The sequence below is a fragment of the Danio rerio genome, chromosome 6 (assembly GCF_049306965.1).
Source record: "Danio rerio strain Tuebingen ecotype United States chromosome 6, GRCz12tu, whole genome shotgun sequence".
In the NCBI taxonomy this organism is placed as follows: Eukaryota; Metazoa; Chordata; class Actinopteri; order Cypriniformes; family Danionidae; genus Danio; species Danio rerio.
The window spans coordinates 36,215,410-36,240,263 of record NC_133181.1 but is presented as its reverse complement, the minus strand read 5'-3'; the positions used below and the strand labels follow the sequence as shown (position 1 = coordinate 36,240,263).

At 33.8% G+C, this 24,854-nt stretch overlaps 1 protein-coding gene across 16 annotated transcripts in view; it reads left to right on the top strand.

Moving 5' to 3' along the window:
* Positions 1-24,854, top strand: part of mast2 (microtubule associated serine/threonine kinase 2) — a 206,849-nt gene that overhangs the window by 153,317 nt on the left and 28,678 nt on the right. For 9 of the 16 annotated variants that reach the window (XM_073954325.1, XM_009302494.5, XM_073954331.1 and 6 more), the window contains 4 exons: positions 11,059-11,150; positions 20,416-20,491; positions 21,087-21,107; positions 23,501-23,579. In XM_073954325.1, the coding sequence (XP_073810426.1) occupies positions 11,059-11,150; positions 20,416-20,491; positions 21,087-21,107; positions 23,501-23,579 (268 nt within the window). The remainder of the gene's footprint in view (positions 1-11,058; positions 11,151-20,415; positions 20,492-21,086; positions 21,108-23,500; positions 23,580-24,854) is intronic. The other 7 variants (XM_073954326.1, XM_001341269.10, XM_073954333.1 and 4 more) reach the window with 1 other exon arrangement.

The following is a 24,854-nucleotide window of genomic DNA, read 5'->3' as shown; positions in this document are numbered from 1 at the left end:
GTTGAAGAGTGATCCGCTTCTTTGGTTTCCTCATGAGAAGTAGCGTCACTCACAGAGTGATGCTAAATGTCTGAATCATTCAGTGATCTTGATGTTGGAGCAGAGCACAGTGTGAATGAATGATGTATACATGGGACTAAAGGAGAAGAGAGGTTTGCTGTTAGTTTTATAGTTTTAGCTTCAGTGTTTTACACACCCATGCTTATTTTATTCAGCAGTCATTTCTTCAGTTGATCAAAAGTGATAGATGTCCAATAAATATTAAGCATCATTGCTGTACATTACAAAGCATGTGCTAAGCATGTTAGAATGTTTCTTTGGGGGATTGTGTGACACTAAAGACTGGATTAATGAAATTTCACAGTACCATTGACATTACTCTTTCACATCGAGTGGGCGAAGTCATTGACATCTTGTTGGCTTGAGTTTTCCGGTCTCATTCACTTCTATTGATTTTTATCTGAAGAAGATTCTCGTAATGCTGCTTGATGTTTCAAACTGGTATTTTTAAACGCAATTGTTTATATACTGTATCAAGTAGTTTGACCATTTGCTGCATTTATTATTCCAAGTCTTTTCCCCGTAGGGAAATTCATATGAAGTTTTAAAACAATTAAAGAGAGAAGCTTACTTCCACACTTAAGAATAAGATCAGTAGTTTTTACCGTGTTTTTCTCAAATAAAATCCAGCCTTTTGAGACTTCTGAACCTAGACTAAACTAAACATAGTGCTGGGCGAATAGGTCTAAAATCAAAATCTTGATTAATTGAATATTTCAACTCAATTACGATTAATGAACAATTTTATGTATTTATTTTTTTACATGAGTTTTAAATAATTGAAAGAAACACACACTATCTACTCTCTCGACATCAACATTGACATTAAAACACACATTGCCTAAAACCAACCTTCATTTCTTTTTTATAAAAGAGTGAAAATAAATAACATGCACTTTTGGAAACAAAATAAATTATTTTTCATGTTTTTATATTAAAAGTAGAAAGGAATATTATAATAATATAAAATACTATATATGTAATTAAATGTTTTAATAAACAAATGTTTTAATGTAATGTAAAGTATGCCGTCTCAAGGCATCTCTGGCGCAGCTTCGTCAATCGTCAACGTAGTGCAAAGTAACACAATAGTTACAAATAGAGGGTCACATGACTCTACATGCGGTAAGGTAAGTAACTGAAAAAACTGACCTGGAAAAATTTGATGAATTATTGGTTTTGAATGTCAATTTCGATTACTTTCCAATTAATCACCCAGCCCTATTTAAACGATACACATTATGGTTAGGTATTGTACCCATATCACTGTTTCCTCTATGAATTTTTTTTTTTCAGCTGTGGCAGCAGGCCTTTTACACAGATCTTTCCACTACCTATAGTGGTATTTCAATGACAAATGTTGTGAGCTAAGTTTTACAAGTCGAGATCGCATTCATGTAATACAAGCATGCGAATGTCTTTGCTTGTGCGCTGATTTCGTCTCTTCATGCATGGAACTTCTTGTACGCCCTCAAATAAACACTGCTAAAATGCATTTTAGTGCGTTTATGTAATGAGTGTCTCTAACATGTATTAGTGTGCTAGGAATATTTATGAATGTTTTCAATAGACCTACAAAATGGCATTGATGCATACTGAAGTAAAATGAAATGGCTATAAACTCTAGCAAGGTAAAGTTATTCTATGCAGAACTATAGAACTTTATCTATAAATAAAATATACTTACGGAAACTGTTGTCATCATAATTGAAAGTTATGTCTTGTTTGCTAGCCTCACGCATCGCATAGCCCTGTTAGTCAGTCAGCATTTAACCTTAAAGGGTTGAACAAATAATGCAATCAATTACAGAAAAGTTTGCTTTGTTATGATTTAACTACATTTTAATTTATTTTGGTGCAATTATAACTCGCTATAAAAAACAGCAACAACTGAAGGTTTGGAATGAAATGTAGTGGAGCCATGGTTTTAACGAATTAGGGGGTGGCATGGAAGAATGAATGTAGCGGAAACCATGCATAACTAGATTTAATTTAAGTTCCCAATCCTCTGATTCAGTTCCAATCATAATGTCAACAGGCTTGTTTCAGTTGTTACTATAGCATTGTTTGGCATCTCTTGGCATTTATTTATTTTCTTTGTCTAGCCATCCTGACCTCTATCACGATGTTGACCCCCTGCTACATATTGATGTAATAGATCTGCTTTATTAATGTAATGTATTTGTGTAAATGAGAATATATGGTGCACCCTGTGATCACACCACCTTTAGCACATGCTATTAGGGATTGAACTCACCCGACATTCACACACTTGTCAATTATGGTGGCAACATTATAAGCATGTGTGTTATAAGTCACAACATCTTCTGATAAGGTTATGAGTATAATTGTGATCACTGGTGAGAATTTTGTTGATTATGGGCACACTTACTGAATACTGTACTCTTGTGAATCTCATCATAAATAGTAAAGTGCGGATACAATACAAACAAGAAGGTCATTTTGACAAGTACTTCATTTAATATTGTGCATTAGTTAAGTTAAAGTTGCCATGATACCAAAATTTTAGAACTTGTTATTGATACTATAGACATTTTACAATTTTAAATACTAAATTACTAAATACTTACTTAGATTTTGTTATTGTAAAGCCACCTTTCCACTACACAAGACATTGGCACACGACTGTCAGAATACGCCGCCTTGTGGCAGTCGCACTGAATTTTCAGTTTTGTTGTGCACCGTGGGAGAGAAGCTACTATTCACTATTTCTCACAGTGTCTGAAATAAAGGAGTGCAAAAAGAGTCTTTATTCTCCGTGCATTCGCCATGGTTGAATGAATAAATGAAAACTACAAACTCATAAACTGCGAAAAATTTTGGAGGGAATGTGGAGAATAATTTAAAAAAAAAGTTTCTTATTACTCCTTTATGAATAGATTTTTTTTTTTAATATAGACTTTTTTCAGATTCCAAAAGAAACGGAAAAACTACTATTTCTCATCTCACGCACACAGAACTGCTTGGACAACACTGGAATACATCACATACGGTCGGCCGGTCTCAGGAGTTAAAATATTTTACAAAAGTAATTAAGGCTTAAGTAATATAAATTCATATAAAACCTGAAATATTGCTACAAATTAGTATACATTTAAAACATCAAACTATAATTTACATTTTATGCAATGCAATAAAATATTTTTGTTTTTAACTTTCTTAATTTTTTTTCTAGAATATTTTTCTGTGATACATACACACACACTCATATATATATATATATATACATATATATATATATATATATATATATATATATATATATATATATATATATATATATATATATATATATATATATATAATTTATTTGTGCTTTCATCAAAATGTCCATTTGATGTCTTTTGTTCTTTACAGACAGTGTGTGGGCGTAATGACATGGATATGACATGGGTATTACTAGGAGTAGGTGACTTGTGAGGACATTGCCCATGTCCCCATTTCCCATTTTTCAAAAGACTTCTAAATCATACTGAATGAGATTTTTTCAGAAAGTAAAAATACACCCAGTTTCCTGTGATGATTGAGTTTAGGAATAGGGTTGGGTACAGTTTGACCAGGATAAAAACAATGGAAACCTATGGAATGTCTTCACAAATACCAAAAAATGTGTGTGTTTGCATGCGTTTTTGTGTGTAAAGCTGCTGTAAGTCACCAGTCTCCTCTTCCTCAGTCTCTGGGGTGATGCTGAAGTACCTGCAGTGGAACACCTCACTTGTCAGCTTTCATCAGCTCACATGACTCCACTATAGAATTTCCCAGAGGTATCATGGCTTAATGCGGTCTGTGTAACACGTCGCAAAGAGTATAGAAGCGTATAGAAACATAGTCCAGCAGAATGAGCACAGAATCTCGCAATACATATTTTGAGCCCATGTCCTGCTGTCACAGGCTCTGCAGGGTTTTAATAACTAAAGCCCATTTATCTCTCTTCATCATTCTGCCTCTCTTCAGCATTTTCATTATAGTCACGCCACATGACATTTTAGCATATAAAAAGTCTTTGAATTTCTCATGAAACATTCAGCAGAACCAATTTCAGATCATTCAGACTGTTAAATTGTCCGCTTCCTTGATGATATAGAATGTATGATTGATTTTTTTCGTTTTCCTTTTCATCTTTTTCTGCACTCGCTATAGCACCTTACACTGTGGAAAGCCTTCCTATGCACATCCGAGCAGTCTTAATTATTGATCTATTGTATTTCAAACTGTAGTTAATGGTTGTATGCAATTTAATTACCCGCAGAGGAAAAGCTATAGGCATTTTAATAACTTGTGGCAGCTTTGGGATACCATATTCCTGTCTTTCTCCAAGAAAATTGGCTTCATTTAAAATGAAAATGACTGTGCACAATATTGATAATACCTTGATTACAGGAAGGAAGCTTGAGGGGGAAACAATCAGTGCTGTAATTGGCTTTTTGGCCAACATCGATCCCATCAGACAGCCTTGCATCTCTGGAAGCAATATTTCTGTTGTTTCAGTTATATTATGCATACCAAACCCTTAAATTGGGGTCAAGCTTGCTATAAAAGAGGCAATGCTTTTGTTTTTTTCTGTTATTTCTCCCCCCGCCCTCTTTCAACCTGTCTGCGATGTTGAGTTGGGTGGAGCGCTAGGCTAGCAGGTGCTTGCTCATAATTGCAGTGTTCAGTATTAATTGGCTCCTTGCATCTGCTTATGGCAATTACAGCATTCAGCTCATGGCATTTGGCAGCATGAGTTCTAGACTGAAAAACCAGACTGTTTTCTCAGTCTGTGAGGTGGATAATCAGTTGATATGCTAAACAGAGGAAATTATATTTCCAGAACAGTTTACCTACAGTTATTTAAAGCTTTTCCGATTGTGTTATAAATGTATTACTTACCATCTGTTATCAGTCTGAGCACATGAATAGATTTTGTTGTGGAAATAGTGAAGACGCAAATGGCTTTAAACACCTGTGATATGAGAAGGAATTTTAGCCATAGTCATCAATAGTAACTGCTGCAATGCAACAATAAGGAATAAGCAATAAGGTATAAAGTCTTCTGTGTAAAAAATGCACATTTGTGTGTCATATTATTCCATCAAGACATTTTGTTATTTACTAGGGGTGTAACGGATCATGGTTGATCCTTGATTCGTACAGATCACAACCCATGGTTCGGAACACATGTGACCTGCGGATTAGGCTAATACATTTTTTTTTTTTACTTGTAGATTAATCCAAAATGTGTAACGATCGCAGTGAGATCACCTCTCGCGTCATTCAAATCTCATATATGAAAGCATTTAGGCTTTCCTGTAAAATATAATAATGACGGAAGAAGTTGTGGTAGGTTATTTAGGATATAGTGGGCTTACTGTAGGTTATTAAAGGTGTTTTCTTTCACTACTTGTTTAGCCTGCTTTAATGCATTCAGTGTAAGGTGCACAATTAATCATTAAAAGATCGGGATCTCAACACCCACACAACATTAATTATAAAGGATGGTGATTTGTATATGTTTATTAATCCTTTGACTCGCTGCCTTCAAATCTGTGTTCGAAAAATGCAAAAATAAAAAAAGAGATTGAGTCTTTAGTCTTTTGAATTAGTTATGAAGTTACAAACAGTCAAATAATACAGAAGTACTGGCATAACAGTTTATAGTTTAGATAAAACCACTGATGTTTATGATAAAGATTAAAATCACTATCATATGCATTTAACTTGATGCTCAAAAATGAAAGTTGTAGGCATCAATTACATTATTTAAGCAATAGGTGGTGACAACCAGCCATCAAATATTTGCCACTGAATAATTCTTAAAAAACGAAACATCTAGCAATGAAACATTAAGTTTTATGAATAAATAATCATTTATTTAAAATGCCACCAAAATAGACAAAAATAGCAAGAAATGGCTTATGCACAATGAAATAAATATATTTATCTGTTATGAGAATGAAGTGAATAAAAAGTGTAGAATCTGGTAAAATCTGAAGCATTTCTTTCAGATTAGCACCTGTTGCATCAGATCTGGTTTTAAATGTTTTTTTTTTCTTCTTTTTTTGCAAGTTGTTTTTGCTGGAAACCTGTCTAGACATGGTGTTAAGAAAATCAATCACATGCACTTCTGTTGAAATTGTAAATGCAACGATTGGCCAATCACCACTGAAAATGCTAGTTTGTTGATGGCATACACACTCATTGATTTCTGTGCTCTTGCGGTTTCATCATAAACAAGCTAATGCAGTATATGTCTAAAGTTTTTTTTTGTTACTAGAAAAAACATGCTGTTTCCCTGACATTAAAGTTTTTTGTTTTTTTTTTGTTACTAGAAAAAACATGCTGTTTCCCTGACTATAAATTGTCATAAATAATAAATTTGATTAGCAAGAATAATAATAAGATTTTATTAGTGTATCTTGAACATTTTTTTTGTAAGTTTGCTATATTCTAAATGATTATGAATGATTTTAGAAAATAAAAAAGTACAAAATTATTAATAAGGTGAGTTAATAATAAATTTATAGTAAAATGAGATATCAGCAATGCAAAACAAAAGTTGCTTTGTTATGATTGTAAACTTTATAAGTTGCAACACATTCTGGTTACATGGCTCCTACTGGTTTTTCAAAGTCTTTACTTTGGTTGTAATCGCGTGTCTGCAGTCAGTACAGAAAAATGAGCCGTTGTCGCAGGAAACCTGTCTGGACAGTGTTATCTGCTGCTTGGTGTACAGAGCAAAGTAAAGGCAGTTCAGCTTACATTATCCTGACTCGTGTAGAGGAGTGTAATTTTCTTCTGTTTTCCACCGAGACTGCTTTATTTCTCATGAATAAAGATCCTCCATTATAGAGTCTCATCCGGCTTTTCTATAATCAAGCTCAGATGGATAAAGCTCTCATAGTCTCCCACAAGCACAAACACCTAACTATAGCATCTCTTATCCTCAGGATTTGTACCCAAGGCTGTGCAGTACACATTTAAAAAAAAGTGTATGTTCTCAAATATGGGCATTTTAATGGAGTATTTTGTGCTGGCGGCGTACAATCTAATCCAGGATAAAGGAGCATGAGAGTGGATTATCTTTTGGTTAGTTCAGGTGGCCCACTTTTAGAGAACTGCCATGCCTGTTTGAACTGATATAATCTTGATGAAAATCTAAAACAATCACTCTTTATTTTGTAGTCAAAAACACACAATATAGTTGTAAATATAAGCCATATTCTTCATAGTTTATTATATCCAAAATCTACAAAATCTAATGTCATTCTAAACAGCCATCAACAAATCCAGTCACACTTAAATTAGTTCAATAAAGCTCAATCAGCTCAAACAAATGCAAACGAACCCAAACGAAATTGAAAACAAGCAAGTTTGCTCACAAATAAAATTGACATTTTTTGGGTGTTTAGAAGTCAGAGGGAAGCAATTCTCTCTGCAATTACTATAATTAGGGGATAACTTTCGTATTACGGGTTTGAACCCTACACAGCTGCTCAAGCTATTAGCATGTAAATTGTACTGGGGCTTTTTTTCTGCTACGTTTTCCCTCTTTCTGTTTCCTGATGATGGAATGATGTTTTAATGAGTGTGCGCAGCTCTTTCCAGCAGAATACCTCCTGGAGTTTCACATCCAAGCCCAATTTATGCCAAAATGCACTTTCATTTTGTTCATTTTTGCTAATTCATGTCAATATCCACCCACATGCTCACCTATAAACAATATGTAATTTTCTAGATAAAAGCTTCTTGTAAATTGTCAGGTTGTGTTTAAGCATGTTCTTATGTTCCCTGTGTTGTGTACTGATGGTTTGTGTGTAGAATAGGATATTCTGTAGTAGTCATGCTTAAGTAAAATTACCAGCTCTTTACTGAAAGTGTCTCTGGTGAGAATTAAAATGGCCTTCCATCAGGACCTAAATTAGAAAACAAGAAAGGACCATTTTTATTTTCACCAACTATAACACGAAATCTGCATGAAATTTATTTATTTATTTAAAAATAAATAAATACAAACCTAATTTCAAGCTTGGTGAGATGTTAGTATCCATTCATTTCAATTTTAAAGCTAGTCAATTTAGTATTTTTGTCTCTCGGGTTTAAAATTTGTACCATCTTCCAGACTGAAATTCATCTGCGTCAACTCTCACATTATATTGTATGGAATCTTTATTAACACTGTCCATTATCATTATTCAAATACATATTGCAACATTACAAATTGTAAAGTTGGATGACTACATTACCCCTATACTAAAAAATCTTTTAGATGGGAAGCTTGTGGCTAGGATCCACAAGAAAAGAAACCAAAAAGCCACTCTGGTGACATCCTTACATTCCTTTTTTATTTACAATCTCCTCACTGTTCACTCATTTTTGCATGTGTTGTTATTCTGACCTGGTCAAGCGCGAGCGTGTGGTTTCCTTCACCATTTTCTATGCGCTTTGTGCTAGGTGACCGTTTTCTTAGAGAATGACAAACGGACAAACCATTGCTGCAGCTCTGATGTAAGTTTATAGAGAAAAGTAAAAAGCACTGCAATGTTTGGTTGCGCTCTGTTTGTCTGAGGTATTTAGTCTATCGTTATTACTGAATTGTGTATATTCCATGCAAAATGTGAAGCAGATGGGCATGAATTGCGATAAGCTCACGGCATTCATAAAATTTCTGATGTTTTTCAAGATATACCTGGAAAATGCGCACGTCATCTGTGCGCCACTTGCGCACCTTATGCACATTGTGGAAATCGCACGCTCCCATTGGAAATGACAAACTTACACCCTAAGCTTATAGGCATTGCTTTCAAGGCGTGTGTTTACCAGCCACATTCTAATAAAACTATAGCCTTCATACCAAAAATCCATACCAAACCTTTTTTTTTAATCGTCATTAACAATGGTGTACGGTCAATAAATACCGATGGCAAATTTGTCACCCAGCCCTAATACATCTGTAACTTTAATGAAGAACAATTTTACTGAATTATTACATTTAAGACAGTAATTTACAATTTCCATGTTATTATACAATTTCTTTACCTGAACAGTGTTTGATTCTGCAGAAAATTATAAAGCACTGTTTATTGGACTTTTATGTTTTCTATTTTAATCATTTTACTTGCGATTTCTTTCTTTCTTTATTTATTTTCTTTATTTATTGATTTGCCCATACAAAATCAGCCCAATCTAAATTATTAACTTCTTTTCAAATAAAGCTATTCAAAACATCTGGTGAAATTGTGTTCGTATCGCAACATTTATTGCAGAAAAACAAAACATTGCAATGTTCGATTTTTTCAATATGGCACAGCCCTAGTTGAGAGAAACAGTTGTGTGTGTGTTTTGGTTATTATTTCTCATATATTTAATAATGAATATAAAATAGAACCCAAGGAAGACACATTAGTAAAATGTAAATGCTAATGGGTTTTATATGCCTATGGATGCTTTATCTTCAAACGATTACACTAAAATACATATTTGCATGGAGACGTAACTTTTTGCACTGCCACAGACTTCCACATCTAGTTCCCAGCGGCCGTTGTCACTCATGTCTCTTAAAGTCACCAGTTCTCATTGAAAATGTATGACTTGAGCTCGCTGCAGATCACTGTCAATGTAAGTACTCTTTTAGATAGCCCTGCTTTATTAGGTCATTGAATGCTACGAGTCTTGATCGTTAAAATCAGCATAAATCTATTGACAGCTCATTAATATTTCAGGTGGCTTAGAATGGCTTTGACACAAACAGACTGCACAATAAAAGCGTTCTGCTGTTAGATATTTATTGTAGAGTAAATACATGCCTCTGTGAGGAGGAGATTTCTTTATCGCAACTGTTTCGAAGCACTTTGTGTGCAGCGTGTACAAGATAAACAACACCACAGTACTTTTTTGAGGTTTCGTTCAAGCCAACATCCTTTGTAATAAAAAAATCTCTTAATCCACCACCAAAAGAAATCCTTTCTTATCAGCTACTTTAGAAGAATGGACTTTCTTTAAGCATTAATGTGCTAGCGTTACCTCGTCAGTTATCGATTTTTCTCATACTTTCTCGCTTTTCTTCTTTCTCCCGCCCCGGTCTTTCTCTTTCTCTCCATGTCTCCTGCTGTGACTCTACTCACTTCTGAACCTCCATTACACACAGACTGATGGCTGCCACTGTGAAAGTGGTGCAGGTCTCCTCTGTGATAGTTACTCCTTCTGTAACACTGCTTGGACCAAGAAGCATTCATGTAATTATCCAGACGTCATTTTCATGGTCTGTAAAGAAAAAAATGCAGCATTTTACTGTAAAAATGTGAAAATCTCAAAACCATGACAATGTGTGTTTGCAAACTCAAAATACTGATGTGTTGTATATTTTTCATGGCATAGATGTGGTTTTAGAAACGCTGTGATGTCTCATAGGTCACAGTTAGGCTTTCTGTTCGCTCAGCTATGTCGATATTTTTCTCACAATAAATCAAAGAGCACTCATCCTTTACTTTTCACCACATCGCTCTCCGTCTTGCAGCTTTGAAAGCGCAGCCGGTCATCTCTCTTTTCTGCAATGGAGCGTGAGGCTGTATTGTCCTAGCGTGAGGTCTCAAGGTTCATTTGAGCTGAGTTTCTGAGCTGTAGGTGGCCGTTTTTCTCCCTGTCAGCTTGGGCTGGAGGCTTTTAGCATTTGCGTCAGATGGAAGGAGAGCAGATAATGCTGTGCACTTTCAGCCTTTTAAACTGAGTGTGTTTGTGTGACCTGAATAAAGGAGAAAACTTCCATTTAGTGGTCAATAATTTGCACAATTTGCTGTCTGTCATCTTTCTGAATGGGCATACTCTCCAATTTGGTATTTGTGTTTCATTTAGTTTGATCTAAATATCATCTTCCTAATAAGGGCTTTGGCATTGTTGTATATTTGGTTATTAATTTGCATTATGTAAGAGGCAAATAAGAGGCAAATGATCATACTGAGTTTTATGTGTGTGTGTTTTTTTTTGTTTTTTTTTTTGCAGCTGTCGGACGAGCAACCGAAAAAGTTTGATAGTGACATCCAGCACGTCTCCAACGCTGCCTCGACCCCATTCACCACTGCACGGGCATCCAGGTAAGAGATATATGTCAAATATGTTTACCAGAATGCATTTGAGCTCCTTTGTGCGTCCAAATATGAAGTGCATAACAAACAACAGGCAGAAACCATAGGCAGCTATAAGCTGTAGCTTGGCAGAAGTTTTATTCTCCACAAAAGAGAATTTGTTGCTTTAATATTGTGGTAAAATCATCCAAAATGACAAACAGAGTTAAGGAGCATTTACTAAGCTTGGTTTTGTAGTGTGTTCTACTCATTGGTAGAAGAGAGAGCTTTAAATTGGGAGAATGAAAGCAAAAATGATGAAAGCTAGCAAAGAAATCCAGATGGCACAGACAGAAGGTGGTTCTAGTGTTATTTCATCTTACCTGAGCATTTCAATACGTGATTATTTTCATAACAGCATAGGCCACCTGGAACGAAGAAGGGGATAACGTCATTGATATTCATGGGGAGTTGTAAAATGAGCCTCAAAAAAGTGTTGCTTTAAGCATGTAAATGACAAAATGTGACTATTTTCTTGGCCCTATTCTAAAATACATTTGCACTTGAGGAAAACCACACAGCAAAACATGCTTTTGTTGTAGAGTTTTTCTGTCGTTCCTTGTCTAAATATCATACAATTATTAAATCAAGAAACATTTTTTATACTAAAGAAAAATATTAGCTTGTTTTCAGATAAATATGTCAGAATTAATAGCCAGCATCAGGACGTGGACACACTGGGGCGCTGTTTTTGCATTGCAGTGTTTATGAATAGATTACATAAAAAAGAACGCGAGTAATCTTGACTAACTATACATCAGTCTAAACCTACAACCCCTTAAGCAGCCAGTGCGTTAGTTGTTGGGAAGCTTTTAAAGAATGTATTTGCTAAATTTGTGTAAGTTGTACAGAAAACGCTTATTAGATATAGAGTACATATCATCATAATAACAAGACACACATGCATTGCTGTACATCACATTTTATTTTGAAAGGTAAGAGTTCCATCATGAATTTATCATTCATATACAAACAGACAAAGAAAATGTTGTTTCTGTGACTGTTCTAATCGCAAATTTTGGAATTGTACCCGTGTAAAAATATGAGTATTTTCCATTTTCCTTTACGTTTTTATAATTACAGATTATATAATTAATTACATGAAATATTTATGACAGCAATTTTTATTCCATATGATTGTCTATTCATTTTTTTATGTCACTGTGTCTTCCGGAGACCTGTTGTTTACATTGTTTACTATGTTATTTACGCACGAAAACAGCGTCTTTGTAGTAAAATGCAAGACGATGTGATAGCTTACAGTGTTACAGATAAAATGAAACCGCAAACTCAATAAAAAGTCAAAGTTAAAGTTTCTAAAATCTAAACAAAGCAGTCGAGTATTTTGACGTACTGTATATGCTATCTGTGAGTCACTTGCTTTTAGCCAGTAACTTTAAATTCTAGTTTGACTGATGGAGAATTTAGCCAATGGGTGCATGGTCTTTCGAAATACGGTTATGTTTATTCATCTATTGGACATGTTGTCGTTTTATTGCTCTCTGTGCACGGCCACAGGTTTAGTGCCCTGTTAATTATTACGCAACGCACACATTCCTGCTCTGCTGCTTAGCTTTATGCTAACAGTTCAAGCTAATGGCAGAACGGCTGGTTTGGAAAAATATTAAGTAAAAATTAGGTTGAGTTTTATTTAAGATAAGCTAAATAATCTGCCGATGGGGTAAGCAAAGTAATGTTAATTTAAAGCAAAAACATGATTATTTTGCTTACCCCATTGGCTGGTTTTAAGGAAAAACTCAACTTAATTTTTATTTTATATTTCTGAAAACAAGACATTTTTCATTAGTCGAGAAATTGCTTCTTGATTTACTAATTTTTTAGATGTGTGAACTAGAAACAAGACAGAAACTCTAAGGAGAAACACTTTTTTTTTTGCAATGTATGATGCATGTTTACATATATATTACATCACCTGAATGGAAGGAACTGGTGAGTGGATGAGACTAATCATTTATTTACTGAAAACCCTTGTTATGGAAAGGTTTGTGCACCGGTAGGATATGCCAATGGCAGTTATACTTTTTGGTGACATTATCATTTTGTATTTCTCCAGTTTTGAATATGGTGACTGATGCATGTGCTGCCGTTTCATAAAAAATGCATGTTATGCACATGCACAAAAATATGAGTCAGATTAAAACACTTCATTGTCAATTCAAGCCCTCTTTTATATAAGACAACATCACAAAAACCCTTTTATTAGGTCATTAAATGGTACGGGCCTTCTTTGTTAATATCTCATAAATCGATTGAAGACTCATTAATATTTCAGGTGGCTTGGTATTGCTTAGACACAAACCGACTACACAATAAAAGCTTGCTGCTGTTAGATCTTGATTGTAGAGTAAATAGAGTAGGAGGTGTGAGATTTCCCAATTTTAACCGTTTTTAAGCACTTTGTAGTCAGCATGTACAAGATAGACTACATAACATTCATATTATGCTTCTTCACAAAACCCTGAAGTGAAGCCTTGACCAAAAGAAATAGTTTTTAAATTTCATACTTATAACTCTATTGATTCATATAAGCAAAGTTTTAAACAACTTTTAAAAATACTGAATGTGAGCATACCTACTGGTAATACAGTATTACATGTATTACTAACACCAACGTTGTACAAATACAAAGCTACACTAAAAATATATATCTGTAAACAAGCAGTTTTCTGTATTTGGTGATTCTTGTTTTTTTTTTTTTTTAATTCTTATATTTATGCTTTTAAACAACTTTTAACTTTGAAAAGATTGAAAAAGTGATTTTTATTAGCATTTTTTAAAGTGATATATTGTTGAGTTGGTGTTGTAAATTACGGTACAAAATTTATTTCACTATACTGTAAATTGTTTCTTATGCATTTTATTATTTTAAACTACTAAAATGTCAATAAAAGTCACTATGTTAAACTCTGGAATTGAATTTTTAACATCAAAAGTCGACAGAGCAGAGATCAAGGTCCCAAAATGCAAGTCACAATATATGTAATATATGTAAAGCGATTAACCAACTTCTTTTTTAAAGTGTATCCTTTAACTTCACGTTCAAAAAACTGTTTACTGTTGATGGGTATTTTTATTAAATTAAATATAATATCAGTCTTTTTTTTATTGAGCTTTCTGTTCTGTGAGGATCCAGCCTCAGTAGATAGCTGGCTATGTAGGCAGTATGAACGCTGGACCAAAACTATACAAAATGTGCACACGTCACATGGTGAACATCTTGTCGAAAAAAGGAAATGTGTTGCAGGCAGCTGTTCACAAAATATTACATTATAACTCCATACCAACCATCAAATCTCAGTCTGCCATAGAGTAACTCTAATGTATTACTGGGATTTCTCATCTAATTCATGGCCATTATGAACGGATTGGCAGTTGACATTTTGTAATGCAGTTTCTCAGTATGCATTCTCAGTATCTGTATGCAGACAGATTTGTACTTTCCGTCTTCTCTGAAATACGTCATTCTAAGTTTGAAAAATTTCTTATTAACCTTTTTCTTTATATACCATGAGGCAATATCGGATTTATGCATTCCACTGAATAGTGTGTTTACCTAACAATGTAGTTTTTTAAAGATCAGTGTGTTGTATAAATGGGAGTAAGAAAATACTTTTGTTTTACAGAAGTTATGGCCTCTACCTGTGGATTAAATTATCATTAAAATAAACATTGCTCATTATGAGTAATAACTCCACAGTTAAAGATTATTATTTAGATTATAAATCTGAAGAACTGCTATAAAATTATGCTAAAGAGCGTCTCTTAGAAGTAAGTTTCATAAGGAAAGAATCTATGGGTGGCCAAAAGAAGCCATTAGTCAAAGAAACCAATGTGAAAACACATCTGGGATTTGCCAGAAACCATAATAGTGACCCATTTGTAATGTGGAAAAGATATTTTGTGGTTAAAGAAAGCTTTTTAAGTGAACTCTAATATGATTTACTTTGTGCAAAATGTGATGTCTAACACAGGCCACAAAACACCATATCTGCAGTGAGTTATGATGATGGTTGTTTTATGCTTTCGCCGCTGGCCATTTTATTAAAACAGAAGCAAGAAAGGATATTACAGTACAAAATAGAGGGGATGCTGCAGTAAAACCTTTAAAATAAAGAGACAAAAATGGCCATGACCACAAACACCAAACCAGATGTTGTCAACTAATTGCTTACACTCAGTTTGTTGATTTCAGTTGATTCATTAATTATGAATGAACAATATTTTATTTTCCTGCATCTGCATTCATTAGTGCTCGAATATAAATAAAATGTTGTTCAATGCTAAATTGTTTGTCCATGATACATTAGGTCATTTTACTATGTACAATAAAGTGTTAAATATGTGTATATGTGGAAATTAATCTATTTATTAAATTAATATGTAATAATTGCTTAGAAATTGTTCATTGTTATTGATCTGTAATTGATTAACTATAGCTACTTTTATTAAATTGAACCTAAAATGTTACAAGCTTACAGATATGTGGCAATGAGTGATTGCAATGTTTTAGAATATGTTTGTTTAGTGTTTAAAACATTTTTATTATTAAAATAGATTTATTATATGATGTTTTATAATTCTAAAATGAGTATTAAAACATTTTAGTGTCTAAATAAATAATAAAGTAATTACTCTTTCTTTCAGAATCAAACAAGAGGAACAGTTAATACTTTCCAAACGCACCCTGTCACAGTTGTCACAGTAATGCTTTAATAAAGCTGTAGCTGGTGATAAACACTTAATAAAAGTGCTGTAGCTGCAGTGGGTGTATCCCTTGTGTCACTTGCACATTGTGGAAAATCTGAGCATGAAAGCAAAATGAAGAGATCAGCTGTCAAAGCCAGCAGACTTGGTCTTTCTGTGTGCAGAGAGAGAGATTAAAGAGATGTTTATAACTGATCTCAGATTGTGAGTGCACACAAACCACACCATTTTCATGCTGTTCAGTGACCTAAAATTATTGAGTAATGTGCTAACTGTCCTAATCATTGACGTCTGCTTGCCAATCCATCCACTTACTGATTTACTGAATTAAACCATTGTGTGTAAAAAGTCAACATTGCTTAGTTTGATGCCACACTATAAATATAGAAGATGAATAATTATGTTGTGCTCAGTCCTGATACAAACCACATGAGTTTTGCTGGAAACGGTTTGTTTTTGTTTGTGCTGCATCGCTCAAAGCTGTGTGACTGCAATATTTAAATGAACGAATCTAAAAGGGTACATTAACCCAAACGCGGCTTCGTTTTGAGCACTTCAGAGCCATTAGCAACATTCTAATGCAACTGCCAACAGAAGCAGCGGAAGCTAAATTATTTCAAACTCAACTGAGCACAATCAACAGGGGGTGAGCACTGCCACACAGCACTCATTACAGGCTGTTTCAGGAAGCTGTTTGCCAGGTTATGACACCAGCAGCACAAGAATTAAATACCGCAGTGCTTTGTGAGGTGCCATTATACTTTAGGTAGGAAGATAACTGAAAAAAATGATTAGCTCTGCTGATATGATGCTGCTATTTCTTTGAGTTCATCAGATTGGTCTTTGCAAAACAAAACAAATGAGCATAAAAAAAAAATAAATAAATGAGTTCATAGAAAAAAAAAAGATTTTTTTTTTTGCTACAAAAGGCTGGTGTCATTGCATTAATGCAAGACTCTTTAGGGGTTTTCGCACTAGAAATAGTTAATGCTGGTTCATTCTAAAACCAAGGTAAACCTGATGTTTCGACAATAGCTTCAGATTTCACAGCACATATAATTTCACATTTGTACAATCCAAGCCCTATTTGAATATTTGGGGTACAGTTTGCATTTTTACTGATGCAACATAGCATGTTGAAGATATCCCATGACCCTTGATCCTTGTTTTCAGTTGCTATGTTTCCTTCCAAAAATGCTAATTAACTTTATATGCAAAACTGGAATATTGCATAAAAGATGTGAGAAAAAAGCAGCGTTTCTATCTAATGAGTCAAAGTGAACAAAATAACTTCCTCATGATTAACTGGCACTAATTATTAACAGTAAAACTGGAATGTATTGTGGTTGGAGAAGCTGCGTGAATCTTTTCTTCATTTAATAAACGACTTGTGCTTCTGAAGGCAATCCTGACACGCAGTGAACGCGCGGTGGCGTTTGAAGGCGTGAGATGCAGAGCACTGATGCTCTTGATTTTGGAGGTGATTAATAATATAATAACACTAATACTGAAATGGTTAAGGCACTTTACAATGACCAAAACAACATTTTAGATGTTTTAGTCTGGTCAGCCTGCTGGTTTATCCATTCACACACATTTTTATCATGACATGATCTTTTATAACAAAATCACATGATTTTTTTTATGTGCATACTGGAATTTGTTCCTTAAAAGTGTTTCCATCACTTTTTATTTTTTTATGTGCTTTTCAAAAATTTTTGAGCATCTTGGCATTTCCATCAACTGTTTTTTTCTTTTTTGCGCATATCCAAAATGTGCATAAAAATAGGTGAATGAAAACGTAGCTAATGAAGTGTACATCAGATTAAATGTGGAATCCCAAGAACAGAAATATTATTTACATTAAACTCGTGTTACCAAGACAGGGACTGGCGCATTAGTATTGCATTCCAAAAACTCAATTTTCATGAAACCGTATGACTGGCTGAGTGGCCCAGATCGGCACAGAATGGAACACCTAAGCAAGAGAACTGTTCACCCAATAGTGGAAAAGCCGTTTGTATGTTTGGATGTTTGACATAAGAACAAAAATGCATGCACTCACCACTTCATCTTCATTTATTCTGGTTGGTCACATATATTCCCAGTGCTAACTGAAGAATGGGATCACATCTTTTGGTTGGCAGAACACCTCATGAATTCTTCTGTATTCATATTAAATTAGTGTTTTAAAAGTATATATATCTTATGCAATTTATTTCCTCATGTGAAGGTTCAAAAGTGTCAGATTCTGTGTGATTTTTCACACCATTATCCAAAAAAGTGATTAGTTCCACATTCAGCTGTGGTGTGAATGTAGTATGTGTAATTCAACAGGGTGCTGATTGGTTTTCATATCTCAGCTGTGTCTCATATGAGCAAGTCTCTGTTTCTTTTTGGCTAAACCTGCATCCACTCGAGTTTTTGTGATGAAAAATAAGCAGGTGGTTCACTGTGCTGAGCAGCATTGTGCCCTCTACTAGACACTCCGTGACTGGATTCCACTTTAAGTGGATGCATCTCCATGACAGAATCACACTGCTCCATATCCCAATCCAGCTGTGCGCAGCTGTTCCTACAGTCTCTTCCTGACAAAGAATTATGCTCTCATTAATATTTAAGATTTGGCATAGGCTGCTCAACGAATGCATTAATGCATGATTAATGCATTGGGGATTGTGACCCGAGCCGTACCACATAGTCCAGATAGGAGCGCCCCATTGCTCGGATTGACTGGATTGATTTATTATACCTGGATCTTTGCTTCCTTTATTCACACAAGACTTGGAATAGAATTATTTAGATCAAATTTTCTCTCTTTCTTTCTTGTGTCATTAGTCAAAGCAGTGATGCACGTCTTAATCTATAAACCATACTCTACGTAATTCATTCTAAATTGTGTTATAAAATGCACCACATTGTTAAAGGGTCCATGACGTGAAATCTTCTTGCCATAAAAATGCCACTGGAATTGAAATAAAGGGAGCTTTCATGGCCAAATCCCTTGAATATGAATTTGAGCTTGAGTTAATCAAAAGGTGATTCTTTGCTCATGGCCTGCAAATCATTAAATAACATTCATTATGCAATATCACTGCACTTGAGGCATTTATAATGGAGAGGCCTGTTGTCTAAAGCACTTAAACACTGTAAGTGCTTCACTTTCCAAGCGCTAATCTATTCTCAGAGCTGTGCAGGAGAAAAGAAAAGACCCGTGATCAAAGTGTGTTTTATCCTTCTACCTCTGGCCTACATAAGAGGTACACCCTTCTGAAGGGTTTTGTTATCTTAAAAGGGCTTTGATGAATAAATAAAGGGGAAAGATCAGCAGTAAAGAAGAGGTGAGAACCGTAGGCCAATTCCATTTACTTACGATGGGCATAATATTTTTCCAGGTGGCCTGAAGTATGGTCTTTTCTCATTTTAACAGTCTGGTTATAACAGTGGCAGAGTTTCTGCAGGTCTTGAAAAGTTTGTATTTGTCCTTGTAAAGTTTAAGGTCATAAAAGTTCTTAAGATGGAGCAAAAAAAACTTAAATCTATGAAATTATGTCATTAAATGTAGGATAAACTGCAAAAAGGTGTGTATATATTCAAAGTATTGTCACCAATCTTGCTGTATACAGATATATGTGTATATATATAAATGTGTATATATATTGTATGTATATATATATATATATATATATATATATATATATATATATATATATATATATATATATATATATATATATATATATATATATATATACAGTTGATGTCAGAATTAATGAGCCACCTGAATTGATAAGCCCCCCCAACCCCACCCCCCGTTTATGTTTTCCCCAATTTCTGTTTAATGGAGAGAAAATCTTTTCAACACAATTTTAAGCATAATAGTTTTAATAACTTATCTCTAATAACTCATTTATTTTATCTTTGCCATAATGACAGTAATAATATTTTACTAGATATTTCTCAAGACACTTTTATACAGCTTAAAGTGACATTTAAAGACTTAGCTATTTATTTATTTAATTATTATTATTATTATTATTTATTTTTATTTATTTATTTTTTGCATTTAACACAACAAGAACTTCAACATTTTAGTAGGAGTAATTTCTCAGTGAAATTTCATATGCGATTAGAATAATTAAATGATACATTGTGTAATCAAATACATAAAAAAGTTTTATTGATTTTACAGCTTAAATCTATTGCTTTTGCTTGAGATTCAGAATGTATCCTTTTTTTGAGAAATTGAACAAAATTCAGTAAGTTTCTGCATCCAAAAAAAAAAAAAAAAAAAGTCAATAAAAACATTTCTTCCGTTTTTTAATAGATATGCACAGAAGCATGCAGAAAGACTTTTAATTTTTCAGTAACCTGGGTCAAACGCTTCCGGTGAACTGTATGCTGTTACAAAATTGGTGCATTTAAATATGTAAATATTAAAAATAAAATATGTCTGTGACTTGGTTGTTGTGAATAACCCCCTAAATGTCACATTTCTGTTCTATTTCAGGAAGCAGCCCATTGGACAGCCCTCGCAATTTCTCCCCCAACACTGCAGCCCACTTCTCTTTTGTACCAGCTCGAAGGTGAGAGACATCACTACCTCAGTTCAAAAGCATCTACACAAGCAAAACATTCAACTCTAAAATATTGCATAGTCTGCAAAACAAGTTGTAATAACTTTTAAAACATTTTCGAATTAAAATTAGAGCAAGTTCGGAGCTAGTAATAGCTCTTTGCTCTTCTTGGAAATATCGTCGTCTCATGCTTCTCATCTGCTGGTTATTACAGTCCTCGCTTTCAATTAATTTGTAAAATCGCATAATCCTTCACTGTGGCTCTGAATAATGACACCGGGAATGTTAATGAGTAAATCTGAATTGGTAATTGAGCAGCAAAAGATGGTAATGCTTTAACAACTGGGAAAGAACACACAGAGCTGATGACCCCAGGCTTAATTAAAAGGATTCGTTTGAATGTCAGCCATTGAGTCATCATCCAGTGCAAATCGCTCCTGTTACTACACTGCCACCTAACGGACAAACTGATAATAGCGCTTTTAAATACTAGAACCACGTTTAGATCTATGAATTGCACGAATCTGCTAGTACACACACAGAGAGACACATAGATCACCTTACAGTAGCTTCACTTTTTAATGTTTTACTTTCTCCCATACAGCCATGGACACAGGGCTGACAGGTAATAATCACCCACTTCTCTTACAACATTGTTTTCTGTGTCTGCTTCCAGCATGGCCGTCTACATCGAATATCATGTGTCTGTTTCATTAGAGCTGACTGTCAGATATGTTTAAAAACATCTCAGACAACTTCATTGATGTATCGAAATTATCAATTATTAATCATTCTATCTCATTCAGCCAGCTCGAAACAAACAGCCTGACTGTGTGCTTTGAAGTGTTATTCAGTCTTCAGAAATGCTCCACAAGTTTCCACTTTCATACTTCTGTGCTTGACATATCAATTTTTTCATCATTTGATTTTTTTTTTTTTTTTGCCTTTTCATGTTTGTTTATTTTTGTTGACAAGATATACAGTTGAAGTCAGAATTATTAGCCCCCCTTTGAATTTTTTTTCTTTTAAAAGTATTTCACAAATGATGTTTAAAAGAGCAAGGAAGTTTTCACATTACGTCTGTTAATATTTTTTCTTCTGGAGATTCATTTGGTTTATTTCGGCTAGAATAAAAGCTGTTTTTAATTTTTTATAAACCTTTTTTAAGGTCAAAATAATTCGCCGCTTTAAGCTATATATATATTTTCAATAGTCTACAGAACAAACCATCGTTATACAATAACTTGCCTAAATTACCTAACCTGCCTAGTTAACCAAATTAACCTAGTTAAGCCTTTCAATGTCACTTTAAGCTGTATAGAAGTGTCTTAAAAATATCGAGTAAAATATTATTTACTGTCATCATGGCAAAGATAAAATAAATCAGTTATAAGAAATGAGTTATTAAAAATATTCTTTTTAGAAATGTGTTGAAAACATCTTCTTTTCGTTAAACAGACATTGGGAAAGAAATAAACAGAGGGGCTAATAATTCTGAATTAATTCTATTAATTATTTAATAGAATTAACTAATTAATTATTAATTCTAAAACTGAAAATAATTTGTTTGGTATGTTGTCAAATCAAAATGATTTCAATATTGATTCAAATGATTTAAGTATGGATACTATCATTTAAATGTCTTGGGTGGGTTAATTAATTAAATAATTAATTTAAATTAATTTTAATTAAGAAATTGTATGCACAGAAAAGCTTAATTTATTTGCTAAAATCAATATAAACGGCTATATTGGAAATGTAAATATGCTTACATTTCTTAAAAGTATATTTTAGAATGTGGTTTTTTCCTATGATGGCAAAGCTGAATTTTCTGGTTTCAGTCTCCAGTGTCATGCGGCTCTTCATAAATTGTTCTAATATGCTGATTTAGTGCTCAATAAAGATTACTTGTTATTGCCAACATGGAAACCTTCAACTGTAGACTGTGTATGTAAGGTCCCGCACAAGCAGCTTAGCCATCATCAGATATGCTTATGGCTCTCATATGCAGGTTGCACAGCATCATCTTCATCAAAATTTTCTTGCCAATTTTTTCTTTTTTTACATGGGATAAATCTGTGGTGCTTTACTTGCTCTGATTGTGTGGTATTTAATTATTGAGCATGTTTACATGCACACTAATACACTAATAACTTACAAAAATCAGCTTATTAAAATAATCTTTTGTTACGGTTTACATGCAAACCAATTACCCGGCAAAGAAACTAGGGCTGCACGATATAAAAAAAATATTACTATACTACTATATACTATATTACTATATTGCGCTTTTTTGTTTTGCTATGATATATTGCGATATGAATATAATTTCACCAGATGGGATTTGAATGGCTCTGTTTGGAAAGATTTCACTTATTTAGATCGACTGGGCTGATCGAGATGTTTTCTATGCAGTTCTTTTGCATAAATTGTGATAAATTCCAAGCAAAAAACACATTATTTAAAAGTGCTTTAATTTTCTGGGGAGTCTAACAGTATTCAAGTACAGAACTTGAAAAATCTAATATAAAATAACATGATCATCATTGTATAAATAATAAATAAATTTATAAAATGTAATAATTTCTTTATCTTTTAATATTTATTTGAAGAATGTAATCTTATAATGTGACAATTGCACATAAAGTGCACACAAATAATATATTATTCAGCTGTAAAAGAAAATAAAGTTTGTTCAGAATACTTAATTAATAAATCAATTTATGTGCAAGTATTGACTTCAAAATATAAAGGTTTGCATATGCAAATGGATTTGTTAATTTATGTATATTTTCATGTTTAATATATCATCTAAACCCAGGTAGAGTATTGCGACAAGTCAATGAGAAACTCAAAAATCTAGCTCTTGGTTTAAGCTTGAGTTGTGATAAAAGAAAATGGCTTAGTTGTCAACTTAAGCTGAATGTGCATGTAAACACACTCACTCATTGTCTGAATGTTCTAAGAATTTCAACAGTTTTATAAAGAACTGATTTTCACCTTTTCCTCACCTTTCAGGACTGACGGTCGTCGCTGGTCTCTCGCCTCTCTGCCGTCCTCTGGCTATGGAACAAACACCCCCAGTTCGACAGTCTCGGTGAGTGTATTTGTTTGTGCTCTTGTTCTTTCTGTAGTCCCTCTGTGTTGTATCAACTCCCAGATATATGCATCAATGTTTGGTATTGCATTTGATCCCCAGCCTTAACTTGCCTGGAAGGTTTATCCTATTGACCCTACAGTGGGATAAACTCTAGGTACAAAGTAACCCCCTTGCCTTTAGCTTGAAGTAAAGCCAGTGGCTTCATATCAATGCGTTCACTTCAAAAAAAAGTTCCGTCCCTGAAAATTGACTGTAACTCGGTCTGTCTGTTGCTTTCATTGGGGAGCCAGTTCAAACTGCAACAGTCCCATTGAAGTCTCTGCAGAAAGATAAAAAGAAAATTTTTCTAGTTTAGGACGAATTTTTATTCTGAAGGCTGAGGAGGTTTAATTTAGCTCAAAACACCACAGGAAATAAAATCTACTGAAGATCAGAAAGAATGTCCAGAAATGATTTTAGAATGGAAATGAAGTCTATTGTTAGGTTAGTTTAGCTTTTTACTGTATTTTATTGGCTATTATCAATCATGTTTTATACGAATTGGAATTATTTTTTATTTAAAGTAAATAAAAGTCTTAAATAAAGTCTTAATAGTCTTTAAAATCTTCACTTTCTTTACGAGTAATATGCAGCTATGAAAATAAATGAAAGGGATGCTTCACCTCAAGAAACCCCTTATGTTTTTCCAAACCCTTGACAGTGGTTAATGGACCCAGCTCATTCAAAGTTTTAAAAATACCAAGAAAACATCCTCAAAACAGACTGTATGCCTTCAGTGGTTCAATCTGAATAATATTAGGCTACAAGACTACTTTTTGGTGGACATAAAACAAAAATAATGACTTCGTTCAACAGTTTCTTCTCCTCAGTGTTAGTATAGGGTGCCATAATGAGCTCTGTTCAATGATGTATACCCGTATCAGCAGGGCAACCAAGCACAGCACGCATAAAGAGCACAGTGCTATATACTGACATTGAGGAGAAGAAACTGTTGAATAAATTTGTTTCATGCATTTGTGTTATCCTCTTAGCTTCATAATATTCCAATTAAATTACTGAAGGTTTATGTGTGATTTAAAGGATGTTTTTTTCATAGTTGTTTGGACTTTAAATGAGTTGGAATCACTGTTTTCTATGGATAATGAGAGAGCTTTTCGATTTCACCTTAAATACAGTGCATCTGAAAAGTATTAATAGCGCTTCACTTTTTCAAATTTTTTTTTTTGTGTTACAGCCTTATTCCAAAATGGATTAAATTCATTTATTTTATCA